Consider the following 14,065-nt stretch of genomic DNA (forward strand, 5'->3'; position numbering starts at 1 on the left):
TGAACGTCCAGAAATCTGACGGTGGAGGGGAATAAGCTGTTTCTGAATCATCAAGTGAGGAACTTCAGGATAACTTCCGCCATTGGCTCTCCATTAGATTAAGTAAACAATTCGGAACATGTGTAGCTCGCGTGGTTGGATTGAGTTGATTTCCGATCTCAGCAATTTATCCGCAAACGTTTCTAAGACAACGAGGAGACATCATCAGCGCACGGTTGCTTATAGGGTATCCACCTATAGGTGGTTAGGCCTTCAGATACCATCATCATTACGGAGACCTAATTGTGATGTCAGTAGGAAATCTTGTCAGTGATTGGCTGTGTGGCCAACTACTCGCGTTTTTTCCCGCAATTGCTCATAAACAGGATCAAGGTCCATGTGTCTGTTTACAGAATTGTTCGTAAAAAAAAAATGCTTCCGGGAATTCTGTTACATGCCGCGCAATGACTTACACTGATGCCCAATTGAATTTATACCTCCTCTGGAACTTCAGAAAGGGTAAGACGAAGGAACACGCCGCTGTCCCCACAGAGGAATCTGAAATATATCCAAGTTCCTGGATGTCAATATCTCTGAGGATCTAACCCAGTCCCAACATATCCATGCAACTATAGAGAAGGCGAGACAGCGGCTACATTTCTTCAGGAGCATGAGGAGATTTGGTTTGTCACCTAAAAACACCGTGGAGAGCATTCTGACTGGCTACAGCACCGTCAGGTATTGACGATGGGGTTTGGCTACTGCACAGGATCGAAGCTGCAAAGAGCTGTAAAATGAGTCAGCTCCATCATAGGCACCAGCCTCCGTAGTGTCCAGGACATCTTCAGGAGCAATGCCTCAGAAAGATGGCATCCATCATTAAGGACCCCATCACCCAAGACATGCCATCTTCTCATTGTTACCATCAGGGAGGAGGTACAGGAGCCTGAAGAGACACACTCAATGATTCAGGAACAGCTTCTTCCCCTCTGCCATCTGATTTCTGAATGGACATTGAACCCACGAACACTACTCACTAATTTTTAATTTTTTTGCACTACTTATCTTAATTTACCTATTTAACATATAATTTACTGTACTTCAGTTTTTGTTTATTTATCATGTATTGCATTGTACTGCTGCCGCAAAGTTAACAAATTTCACGACATCTGCCGGTGTTATTAAACCTGATTCTGATACGTGGATTGAGACCAGGGAGAGTTGGCCATGCCGCTCGACAGCCAGTTCATGTGCTCTACTCCCTGTGGATAGTTTTCTCCCAACTGGGCCGATGTAATCTCCCTGAGTTTATCCTAACATAGAAACGTACCCTTCGGCCCAACTCGCCCATGCCAGCCGTTGAACGTTTTTATAATGGGTTGCGGTAATTGGTCACGTGGGTTGGGCACGGTGGAGGTAAATGAGTATAGTCACGTGTTCACGTTTTGCATTAGTTAGTTAGAGAAGGGGTGTGAAGAGAATGGATATTTTTGTTGACCTGCTACTTTCGCCATCGCTGTTTTTGATCGCTCGTCCTCGCTGGTTTTGTAATAAAGGGTCTAAGGTACTGTTTAACGCCTTGGAAGCTCGTCACGCAGTGTTAGTTTCCTCGCCCGGTCTCTCAGCGGCTTTGCGGTTGCCTTTCAGGTAACCGCTGCGCCTTAACAAAAAATATCCACAGCCGGACTCGCAGGTGAAGTGTTGCCTCCTCTGTAGAGGGCTGTTTCGGGGCCCTGAGTGGTGAATGGACAGGTGTAGCGGTTGTTCCACTTGCAGCAGTAAGTGCCAGGAGGGAGATCAGTGGGGAGGAATGAATGGACAAGGGAATCATGGAGAGAGTTAGGGGTGGCGGGGCGGGGCGGGGGAAGATGATGTGTTTGGTGGCAGGATCCTGTTAAAGATGGCAGAGCGACAGAGAATGATCTGCTGGATGCAGAGAGTTGTGGGGTGGTGGGTAAGGACATGATCTGCGTTTATGCCTTCAACATGTAAATCTTCCCAGACCCTCTATGTCCCCCTCTTAGTGTTCACCTACAGATCCCCCCCCCCAAGGACTCCATGGGTTGGTATTGGATCATGATCTTGCAAAATACTGTGACCTCTCACTACTGTAACTCGCTCTGTGCCACGGCGGCCCGAGTCACCGCGACTCGCCCTGTGCCACGGCAGCCCGAGTCACCGCGACTCGCCCTGTGCCACGGCGGCCCGAGTCACAGCCTCGCGGCTCCAGAGACCCGTGCTCCATTTATAAATCAGGGGCCTCCGCAAATGGATCCTCGGCTTCTTCGTTGGGAGACCCACAGCCAGCGGAAACATCTCCTCCTCACTGATGATCAACACGGTCGAGTCGCTACATGACTAAGCGCAGCTCAAGCGGCAACTATACGTTTGCGAATGACGCTCCTGCTGTGGGCAGCATCTCAGATGGTAACGAGGTGGTGGTGTACAGGGGAGAGCTAGATCAGCTGGTTGAGTTGGTGTCGCAACGACAACCTCGCACTCAACGTCAGCAAAACCAATCAATTGATTGCAGACTTCAAAGGGGGGAAGTAAAGGGACAACATGCACCAGTCCTCAGAGGGGTCAGCGGTGGAAAAGGGGAGCAGTTTCAGGTTCCTGGGTGTCAATATCTCAGATGATGTATCCTGAACTCAATTTGATGTAATTAACAATACTTCATTAGCAATCTGAGGAGTTTTGGTGAGCCACCAAAGACTTTCACAAATTTCTACAGATGTACCCTCATTCTGACTGGTTGCATTGCTGTCTGGTATGTGGCTTCAATGCATAGGATCACAAGAGGTTACAGAGGGGTCTGGACTTTGCCGGTTCCATCGCCGGCACAATACCCCCTCCTTCGAGGGCATCTTCAAAAGGTGATAGGCATCCGTTAGTCTCATGAGACCATGGATTTGCACTTGGAAGGTTTCCAGGGCGCAGGCCTGGGCAAGGTTGTATGGAAGCCTATGCTGCAAGTCTCCCCTCTCCACGGCACCGATGTTGTCCAAGGGAGAACACTAGGGCCGATACAGCTTGGCACTGGTGTCCTCGCAGAGCAATGTGCTTTGCTCAAAGACACAACACACTACCTCAGCTGAGGCTTGAACTACCGACCTTCAGATCACTAGACCGATGCCTTAACCACTGGCCATGTGCCAACCAAAAGGTGGCGTTTGCTATTTCAGAGTACCTTTCCTGGACCCAGCACGTAAGTGCAATTGTGAAGAAAGCACGGCAGGATCTCCACTTCCTTAGGAGTCTGCAGAGATTCAGCATGGCATCTAAAACTTTGACAAACTTCTACCAATGTGTAGTGCAGTGTGTATTGACTGGCTGCATCACGGTCTGGTATGGAAACACCAATATCTTTGGGCAGAAAGTCTTACGAAAGGCAGTAGATCCGGCCCAGTTCATCGTAGGTAGAGCCGTCCCAACCATTGGGCACATCTACATGAAACACTGTCGTAAAAAAGCAGCATCTATTATCAGAGCTCCCCCTCCAACCAAGCCATCAGGATGAAGGTACAGGAGCCTCAGGACTCACCACCAGGTTCAAAACCAGTTACTATCCCTCAACCATCAGGCTCTTGAACAAAAGGGGATAACTACACTCACTTGCCCATCCATTGAGATGTTGCCACAACCAGTGGACTCGCTCTCAGGGATTTTCATCTCATGTTCTTGTTATTTATTTATATTTGCATTTGCACAGTTTGTTGTCTTCTGCACTCTGGTTGATCTTTCATTGACCCCGTTACTATTCTATAGATTTGATGAGTATACCCGCAAGAAGATTAATTCTCATGGTTGTATATGGTGATGTATATGTACTTTGATAAAATTTACTTTACTCAAGAAGGAATCAAGGATTCTGACCATCCGGTACATGCCCTCTTCTCCATACTACCATCAGAGAGGGGGTAGAGGAACCGGAAGACCCACACTCGACAGTTTAGGAACAGCTTCCTCCCCCGTCCCATCAGATTTCTGGATGCTCCGTAAACCCAAAAACACTACCTCAATATTTTTTGCACTACTTTTAGCAGGTTGAAGTCTTTGCACTTACCGCTGCCACAATACAAAATTCATGTCATAGAAGGCAATGATAATAAGCGTGAGACTCTGCAGGCTTCCCCCGGATAATCCAGTTTTTCACCATCATCCCAGCGTGTGGATGAGGGTTAGCATTTGGGAAGATGCTGATGGGAAGGTAGGGAGAATAGCTTGCAGAAAGATGGAACTAACTGGATTGGGATTAAGTAGTGGGACCGGTGGGATATCTCAGAATTCGACAGGCTGAGTGGCCTCTCCAACTCATGAGGAAAGTTCTAGAAGAAAGATGCATCACACATGGAAGCAACAGACGGCGGGTGGCACTGCTCCTGCATCTCCTCACAGTGGGTGAGACCCCATCTGGGGACAGACAACACACAAAATGCTGGAGGAACTCAGCACGCCCGGCAGCATCTATGGGACAACAGCAAACAGTCGCCACTACGACCCATCTTCAGGACCCTGGTTCAAGGCAAGGCTTCTCGTGCCTCGGAACTCCAAAACCAACCGGTGCATTCGTCTGTATACCAGGACTGGGCAGGTCAGGGTGGGGGGTGGTCGGGGGGGAGGAGGATGACGGGGGCACGGGTGGGCGAGAAAGAGCAGTGGTGGACGTAGGTGAACCGGGGGGGGGGGGGTCAGGAATGTCAAAGATGTGGGAGAGCGAGCGGAGGGCGAGTCTGAGAGAAAATGAAGTGTTGGGTGTGAGACAGAGAGAAAACGGGGTTTGCGCATGAGAGAAAGTGGGTGGGGGTCGGGTGTGAGTGGTTGGGGGAGCGTCACGGGTGTGGCAGAAAGCGTGGGTTCGTGGTGTGACAGAAAGTGGGTGGGGGTTGGGTGTGGGAGAAAGTGCGGGGGCTCATGGTGTGAGAGAAAGTGGGCAAGGGGTCGGGTGTCTGAGTGCAGGGAATGTCAAGAGTGTGAGAGAGCGCATGGGGTCAAGGTGTGTGCAAAAGTGAGTGGAGGGTCAGGTGTGTGAGAGTGTGGGAAGGGGAGAGGGAGAAGGGTGGGGGTGGGGAGGGAGAAGATGGGTGGGGTGGGGAGGGAGGAGGGAGACAGAAGGAGAACACAGTCTAATTTTGCATTTCCACCTTTCAGTTATGCACGAACTGACCATAAGAAACACAGGTTTTAAAACAATAGCCGGTATCTTTATTAAAACGCCACGCATGGCCCAAAGGCGTGTAGTGCTCTTGGTCTGACTTTACATTTGTACAAGGTTTTTCTCTTTGCAAAGTGCAAATACAATATCTTTTTAATTAATTAATTAAAAACACACATGTACAGTATCCGTGGTGAGATTACACAGCAGCCTCATTCACACTGACATCTGAATCAGGATTAATTTGCAGGGCTCGTTAAAACACACACACACACACACACACACACAGAAAAATGAAACAGGAATAGAGTAAGCCGCTGGCGACAGGACCCTGTTATCACTGCCCTGTTCACATGCACATGCAGTAGCAAGGTGGGGAAGTGGATGGAGAGCCAGCAAACAACCGCCCCCACCCCGTCCACTCCCCACCCTCCCCCCGTTACTGAAACAACAGCGCTGCCCCACACAGGAGGTGAAAAGAAGGCGGAGGTGCTGGGAAGGAACAAGGGGAAAGAAAAGGGGGAGATGCAGAGGCAGAGACACAAACACACACACACACACACACACACACACACACACACACACACACAGGCAGACAAAACTGGGAGAGGGCGAGAGAGAGAGAGAGAGAGAGAGAGACACAGAGATGGAGAGAAAGAGAGAGAGAGAGAGAGAGAATGAGGGAATATGGGGTACCCTGGAAGCACCTTACCCTGAAACCAGACCAGGAAAAGCACACATTGCATTGACAGTATTTTCAAACTTTGTGGTTAGTTGTTTGTCTGAAGACTCCAGCAGACGGATTCCTGATTCCTCCAAACCACGCTAACCCCAAACAAACATAATTCCCCCTCCTCCAGCACCAACCCAAGGGACACCACCATTCCCATGGCTTCGATGTGGCCACAGTAACATCACAGCAGAGACTGCACCCATAACATCGCTGTTAAAAGCCCAAGAAAACTGGCTGGTGGAAATCTCTTCAGGTCATTGGGAGCCAAAGACCTTCATCTTTTAGATTTACCATTCAAAGATTTGAACAAATAAGATTTTGATTGAAAAATATATTTACTTCAAAGTGAGGAAGGGTAGTCAAAATTAAGCAAAATATAAATTACTCAACCAGGAACCCATTAAGGGATTTATACTCTCTCAGGACAGGGACAGCACAGGTAACAAATGTTGTGACGCTCCCTCTACACCAGGGGTTCCCTAGCTGGGGCCCACTGACCCGTCAGTTAATGGTGAGGGTCCATGGCATAAAAAAGGTTGGGAACCCCTGATCTACACTGTTCCACTCCCAGCGCAGGGGTAACAGAGAGTAAAGTTCCCTCTTCATTAACCTGTCACACACAACCAGGCAGTCAGGGTGGGACAGCACAGGTTAGGTACAGAGTGAAGCTCCCTCTACACTGTCCCATCACACACTCCCAGGGTCAGACACAGAGTGAAACCCCTTCTACACTGTCCCATCACACACTCCCACAGTCAGACACAGAGTGAAGCTCCCTCTACACTGTCCCATCACACACTCTCAGGGTCAGACACAGAGTGAAGCTCCCTCTACACTGTCCCATCACACTCTCCCAGGGTCTGACACAGAGTGAAGCTCCCTCTACACTGTCCCATCACATACTCCCAGGGTCAGACACAGGGTGAAGCTCCCTCTACACTGTCCCATCACACTCTCCCAGGGTCTGACACAGAGTGAAGCTCCTTCTACACTGTCCCATCACACACTCTCAGGGTCAGACACAGAGTGAAGCTCCCTCTACACTGTCCCATCACACTCTCCCAGGGTCTGACACAGAGTGAAGCTCCCTCTACACTGTCCCATCACACTCTCCCAGGGTCTGACACAGAGTGAAGCTCCCTCTACACTGTCCCATCACACTCTCCCAGGGTCTGACACAGAGTGAAGCTCCCTCTACACTGTCCCATCACACACTCCCAGGGTCAGACACAGGGTGAAGCTCTCTCTACACTGTCCCATTGAACAGACCCAGGGTCAGACACAGAGTGAAGCACCCTCTATACCGTCCCATCACACACTCTCAGGGTCAGACACAACCAGTGGATTGAGCTCAGTCGACCTGCCTCACCACCAGAGGTTCAATAGAATTATCTCACACTGACTTGTATTGGGATAAAAAAAAGAGACCTACCACAGCTGAATATCTAGCTCACATTCAAATGAATTCTCAGGCACGATGGTGCTGAGGTGTGAGCACTCAATGTAAACCAGAGGAAGAAAATATTGGAAATAGTCAGCATACATGGTGGGTGGTGCATGACTCAAGGTCATTAATCTTTCAACAGAACCCGAAACACCAGTTACTTCCCTCCGCAGATGCCGACTGACCCATTACTTTGAGGGTTGCTTTGTTTCAGACTTCCAGCATCTGCGCTGTTTTGCTTTTCGACCATTGGTGTGAAGGCAGACACCAGGCACTTGCAACTCGCTGAACTCTCTCTGTCGGAAACAAATGGCAACGCAGAGTTCCTGCCAGTAATGAGGCAAGCATGGCCACAAAGCCACTGACCTTTTGTGACACAGAGTACTCACTTCCCCATCCCCTAAGTGACCAGTGAAGGGTCAAAAAATCAACTAACACCCTTGCTGCAGTTCAGCCATCAAACACAGCAGGGCAAGTAGCTTTTGGCTCATCAGGCAAGCATACACCAGATCCTTTCAGCCCACTCCTGAAATTATCACCATCAGAATCTCTTTTCTGCACCCTGTGTATAGTTGAGAAAGCTAAGGCTGGGAAGCCTTGCACTCAGGATACCCCTAGCTTCCAGGAGATTTAGCCTGGAAGAAACCCGAATTATAAAAGGAGATGTGGATTAGGTGGAATTTCCTGTTCATGGCCACTAATCTTATTGAAACATTTAAGATTATTAAGGGATTGGACACACTAGAGGCAGGAAACATGTTCCCGATGTTGGGGGAGTCCAGAACCAGAGGCCACAGTTTAAGAATAAGGGGTAGACCATTTAGAACAGAGTTGAGGAAAAACTTTTTCACACAGAGGGTTGTGGATCTGTGGAATGCTCTGACTCAGAAGGCAGTGGAGGCCAATTCTCTGGATGCTTTCAAGAAAGAGTTAGATAGAGCTCTTAAAGACAGCGGAGTCAAGGGATATGGGGAGAAGGCAGGAACGGGGTACTGATTGTGGATGATGAGCCCTGATCACAGTAAATGGTGGTGCTGGCTTGAAGGGCCGAATGGCCTACTCCTGCACCTATTGTCTATTGACTAAATCCACACCCATTTGATGTTTCAAAACAGGAGGGCTTGTATATATTCCCAGAAACTGCTTCTTGGTTATAACAATGAATGTGGGAACTCCAAGAGGAACACAATCTAGTGGTAAGGTTTGGAGGCTTTCATGCCTCAATGACCCAGACAGCTATCTATGTTGGCTGGAGTCAGGACTTCATGCTTTGCTTCTTGGTAGGGTCACCATGCTGAACAGGTCAAAGGGTAGAGGCCAGACTAAGTGTGGTCCACCAGTCCTCCAGGTTCGGAGATTCAGCTCAGAGCTAACAATCCTCACTGGTAAAACAAAATTGTTACAGAAACAGCAATGAAGAATCCTTCTACATCTGAGTGTGATGGTATTCCTGAGTCTCCACCTGGGACCTGCACGACTGGCAGTGGTGAAAATCGAGAGGAAGCTACTGACACGATGAAGGAAGCCCTGGCCAACACCAGAGATGGAGGACCTTCTAAGTGCCACTGGCATAACGGGCAATCCGATCTGATGTGAATGTAGGAATCCCACCAGCTCCCACACACACGTCCAGTTCAGTGACCAGGTCACAGTGCTAGTTTGGAGACTGCTACCCAACTCCTCCTAGTGTTGATAGTGGGCACCCACATAAAGGGACAAAAAAGGCTGTTACTTTATCATCTCCAAAGGATGGTGTCGAACCCCTTCGGTGTTGGCACTGGGACAGCGACCTTCTCAGGGACCAGGGGAAAATCCCCTGAGCCAGGTACATATTTAGGAATTTTTGGCAGACGAAAATCAAATGATGCTAGATTTGCTTCCCTGTTTATCTAGGGAGCAGTGGAGTGGTTCAGGAGGAAACTACAAGACCTCCAGACCAGACAATGAAAAAAATACAGGGCAAAAGGAAGAAATCTGATAGGACTCCCACTTCTGGATATTAATCCACACCCCACTGGATGGTAATGGTGGAGTGAGCAATCTCTCAGCACGTCAGCACAATCGCAACACTGGCGTTCCAACACTGACAGCACCAGGACACTAGGGTGCTTTCAGTTGCATTGTCAACCCTCCCAAGTATCCAGAACTGGTCTGGAATCAGCCTTACAGGACTTGCAGGAGACAACACATCAGTGCTTTGCAGTAGTGCAGTCCTGACACATAGACAGCTTTCCAGACCAACAAAGGATTGAGAGTATTACGGTGACCATTGTTGATCAGCTGCCCGTGCCCAACTGCAAAAGCACGTGGCTAGGTCAGTTGTAAGACATTAATCCTCCCAGGATAACGTATAACCGGCGTTGCCATCTGAACATTCCAAGGAAGTGAGAGAGCTTACAACACGCAAACCTTTTGCACAGACCAATCAAACACAGGTTTGTTACCCCCAACTGACCTCCCCAGATTCTATACTTGACCCTTCATACTTGCAAGGCAAAGCAAAGTGAGCAGTGATATTAGAAAGGCTGTCAACAGCCTCCATCACAGCGCAGTAAGCTCAGAATGGGGAGGGGGGGGATAAGGAGAGATAAGCAATTTCCGTTCCAAGCAATATTTAAAGCAAACACCTTTGAAGCAGAAAAATGAGAATAAAAGTGTTGAAGTCAATGATGGAGTTTATATATAAAAAAGAGCATTAATGGGATGCTTAGCTTTAATAAATAAAGCAAAAAGCAATGATAAACCCTTTATAAATCACAAGTTAGGTCTAAGGTGGATCACTTCCAATTCTGGTTACTGCATTTCGAAGTGGGTGCAGAGGCTTCAACTGAGAAGTTGTGAGGTTGAGTTGTGGCGGGGATGGAGAAGAAAGGGCTGTTCTCCCTCGAGGTAAACTGGTTTTCATTCAAATCTCAGCAGTATCACAGTTAGACTGCCATGACAAACAAGCATTTATTAATCCCTGCCCTAAACTACAGAATATATTCTCAGAAATGCTTTTGTATTCCCAAGAGAACAGCCCCTCTCACTCCATTTCCCCAGCCCCAATCCCCTCCCTCAAAAAAGTTCAGCATTTGCTTTTAATACTTGTAGATATTTGCATTAACTCTATCTGAGAGCTCAGTGCAGCCAGATGGAGATTTCATGACAGTTCCCTCCTGACTTATCCCTTCAACGTCAGGTATCTCTGTCGGATAGGTTTCTTCGTTAAACCTTGGCAGCCAGGGAGATATCCCAGGGCGATCAGTTTTTCTCCATTTTTCCTTCATGGGTGCCACTTTCGATTCACATGAATGAGAAAAAGTGCAAAAGGAGGGTATTGCTGAACAGGCAGAGACCGCTCGATTACCTTCCTGTCCTTCGGCTCCGAAAAGGGTGGCAGGGAAAGACTTTATGATAGTTTCAACAAACAGAGGGAGAGAATTGCTAAGGGATTCCAACCCAAAAACAATTAATTGAGTGCTTCCAACCCCAAAGAGTCCTACCCAAACCTAATTTAGTTTGTCAACCCATCTCAGCAAAACCAAGGTCAACCAGTCCATCTCAACGGTCAATCTAACTGGAGTTTAAGTCATTAAAAGGCCAGACTAGGACCCTCAACAACAATTCAGCACTAACCAACACTGGCCAACTTAAGCCCAACCCAACAAAGGCAAGGCCAGACAATCCCAATAGTTGACAGTGTACCCAACCTAACTCGACCCCAACTCAACAGAAACCAACCAACCCAACTGTATACCAAATTGAACCGAGTCTAGCCAATAACCCATGTAAATCCCACTCAATGGAGGCAACACCAGTCAACCCAACCTAATGTGGATTGGCCAACACCAACCATCCCATCAGCCAGCCAAACCAACAGAGGCCAAAAAAAAATGTTATTGTCGGTCAAATGGACCTACACCTCCAATAAATAGACCTTTGTATAATCTACACATTCCATCGCCGTTGCTTAAGGGGTTTTAAGGATACTGCCATTCCTTAGTGGCCCACTCCACAGGGAGGCTTCCACCAACCTGCCAAGCTGGGCCCAACTAACAACACGTTCAACTGTAAACCCTTCCGTGGAAGCCTTTGGCACCTCAGCATACAAGCACACAAGCACAGAAATCCTCTGCTCCCTCCTTAATCAATAATTGGAGCCGTCCTCCCCTGTGCAGTTTGCACGGTTATGAAGGTTTTGATGGAGGTACCTTCCGTGCAGTCCCTGCCTCCCACTCTGCAGGGGACGAGGAAGCCAGGAGATGAATACACCGTGTTGCTTCAGAACAAAATCAAAAATGCTTCAGCAGATGAGGTTCCTTCAGATTTCACAAAGTGTTCTACGCTCATTGTTTGCAGCCTTCCCCCCCCCGACCACCACCCCCATTCATCCGTAGAGTCAGAACACGGTCTCAAAATCATCTTCTTTCTCATGGGCACCTGTCTGGTGCACAGCCGAAGCAGAGAAAAGAAGGAAAAAAAAACTCACCCAGACCAGATTCAGGGCTCAAGGTCCTCTGGTACAAGAAGTTCAACATGTAATGGTAGAGAGGGACTGGTTACATCCAGTCCCAGAGCAAGAAGGATTCTGGTTCCCAAGGTAACCTTAGTTGAAGTCAGCAGTGACTGGTCCCTTGCCTGCAGAGCGTCTGACTTTGGAGAACAAGTCATCTTCGTCAACTCCCTTGGTCGAAATGTCCCCATCCACTCAGGGCATGTGGCGAATGGTGTGGAAGATCCAGTCCATTTTTGTTGTCCAGCCTCCATGGTGGGCGTCATTCATCTGCTTGGTGAAGTACTCCAGTGCCTCCTGCTCGGTCTTGTCCAGTGCCAGGGTCTTGCGGATGTAGGCGATGTCGTCGAAGGACTGCAGCTCTGGCATTCCCGAGCCCAGCATCATGGAGAAGAGGTTGATGAAGAGGTTGGCGTGCTGCCGGATGGCGAGATAGGCTTTGTAGCACATCTCCTGGAACCTGCGGTGGGGTAGGAGGGAGGTGGGAATGTGGGGGCATTTATAATGTTCTGTATCTACCGACTGAGCAAATGACCTCTCAGTTCCATTATATCCTACCCCAACATATCCACCAGTTCTGTTCCACTCCGCTTCACTCTAAATCACCATAACTCCCTCCCACAGCCTCTCGCTCTGCCTTATTCCCTTCCCCTCTCCTCTGGCCCAACCTACTCCCTTTCCCTCCCTTAACTTACTCCCCTCCCCTACACCTTATTACCTTTTCCTCCCAACACATTACCTCCCTCGCTGGCCCAAACCACTCCCCTCTCCTACACCCTTAACTCCACTACCCTCTCCTCCCCTCTCCCTCTGGCCCAACTCACTCCATTCTCCGGTCCATCCCCTCCCCTCTCGTACACCCGTTACCTTCCCCCTCCTTCAGCCTACCCCACTCGGCTCTCCCTCCATCCCACGTTCCGAGTGTAAAACCCCTGGCATTGACAGTGTGCCTCAACACAGGAAAACGAGGCCTCGTAGGTCACGGCAGTCTGGCACGATGCCAGGCCACGTGTGTAGCTGGAACCACGGCTGCCCCATGCTTGGGGGGGGTGGGGTGGATTAGAGCTCTGCCTCGAGGAGGGAGCCGAAGAATTGAGCTTCAGAGGTTGACTCTGAGCAGTGGCCACCAGGAGCAAAGGAGCACCACCCTCATTTTCAAGCCCATGTGCTCAGCTCCCCCTCCAGAGACCAACCACAAAAAAAAAAATCCTCCCAACTGATCTGCCTCTTGCCAGAGTGTTAATCTAATGCTCTGTCTACCTTCACGAGCAGGCTCCGGAATTTGGGTGCTGAGGGTGGAAGAGGACAGAGATGAGGAGGAATTTCTATAGCACAGGATGGTGAACCTGTGGAAGTCATGGCCACGGACTGCCGTGGAGGACAAGTCATTGGGTGTGTTTAAAGTGGAGGCTGACAAGCTCCAAGGGCAGTATGGACCCCTTGCTTAATGGTATTGGTCCATGGCATGAAGAAGGTTGGGAACCCCTGCTCTGGAGCTAATCAGCTCTCAACCACCATCACCGAAAACCGGTTGTAATCAGGCCACCTTTGTGGGATATTTCTGTGCACAAAGCCACTGTCTGCATTTCCCCTTTACGACCAAGAATACATTCAAGGAGGGAGGGGGTAGGTTATCGGCTGCCAAGGGATGCTGTAAATGCAGTCCCCGCTCTCCTAACACCATCCCAACGCTCTCCCGATCTCTAGCAGGCCGCTCCTCACTTACTGCTCAAACTCCTTGGTTTTGGTGCACTCCTGTGCACCCTTACTGATGACGATGAGGAAGTCCTGCGTCAGGACGAAGGGCACCCGCTCACGCTTGTAGCCGAATTTCTTCTTCTTGTGGTCCAGGAAGTGGCCAAAGTCAATGTGGAAGAGCTGTGGGAGGAGAGGGCAACAGGTCACGCCCGGGTTCACGGTATCGGCCTGCCTGTGCAACCCGAGTCCTGGTAACATCCTCGCCAATCTTTTCTGCCGTGGCTCTGCTCCTGGGTGGAGTCAATCAGCGGGTATGCTGGCCATTTGGCCCATCTGCTCCATGCTGACCCCCATCAACCATCCACTTACACCAACACCATTTCAACTACCCCTCATGCAAACAACAACCAGCGGCTGATTAACCCACCAACTTCACTCTTTGGGGAGTGGGAGGGGAACCAGAGTATCCAGAGAAAACCGATGTGGCCACAGGGAGAACGTGCAGATACCACACCGAGGTCAGGATTGAATCTGGCTCTCTGGAGCTGTGAGACAGCGGCT

At 49.4% G+C, this 14,065-nt stretch overlaps 1 protein-coding gene across 1 annotated transcript in view; it reads right to left on the reverse strand.

Moving 5' to 3' along the window:
• Positions 1 to 5,179: 5,179 nt before the first annotated feature.
• LOC140197824 (phosphatidylinositol 4,5-bisphosphate 3-kinase catalytic subunit alpha isoform) overlaps positions 5,180 to 14,065 on the reverse strand; it is a 133,050-nt gene continuing 124,164 nt past the window's right edge. Inside the window, exons 21-22 of the mRNA XM_072258298.1 lie at positions 13,533 to 13,684; positions 5,180 to 12,266 (exon numbers count right to left, since the gene is read on the reverse strand). Coding sequence (XP_072114399.1) covers positions 12,002 to 12,266; positions 13,533 to 13,684 — 417 coding nt within the window. The 3' untranslated portion in view covers positions 5,180 to 12,001. The remainder of the gene's footprint in view (positions 12,267 to 13,532; positions 13,685 to 14,065) is intronic.

Source organism: Mobula birostris, chromosome 5 (assembly GCF_030028105.1).
Source record: "Mobula birostris isolate sMobBir1 chromosome 5, sMobBir1.hap1, whole genome shotgun sequence".
NCBI lineage: Eukaryota > Metazoa > Chordata > Chondrichthyes > Myliobatiformes > Myliobatidae > Mobula > Mobula birostris.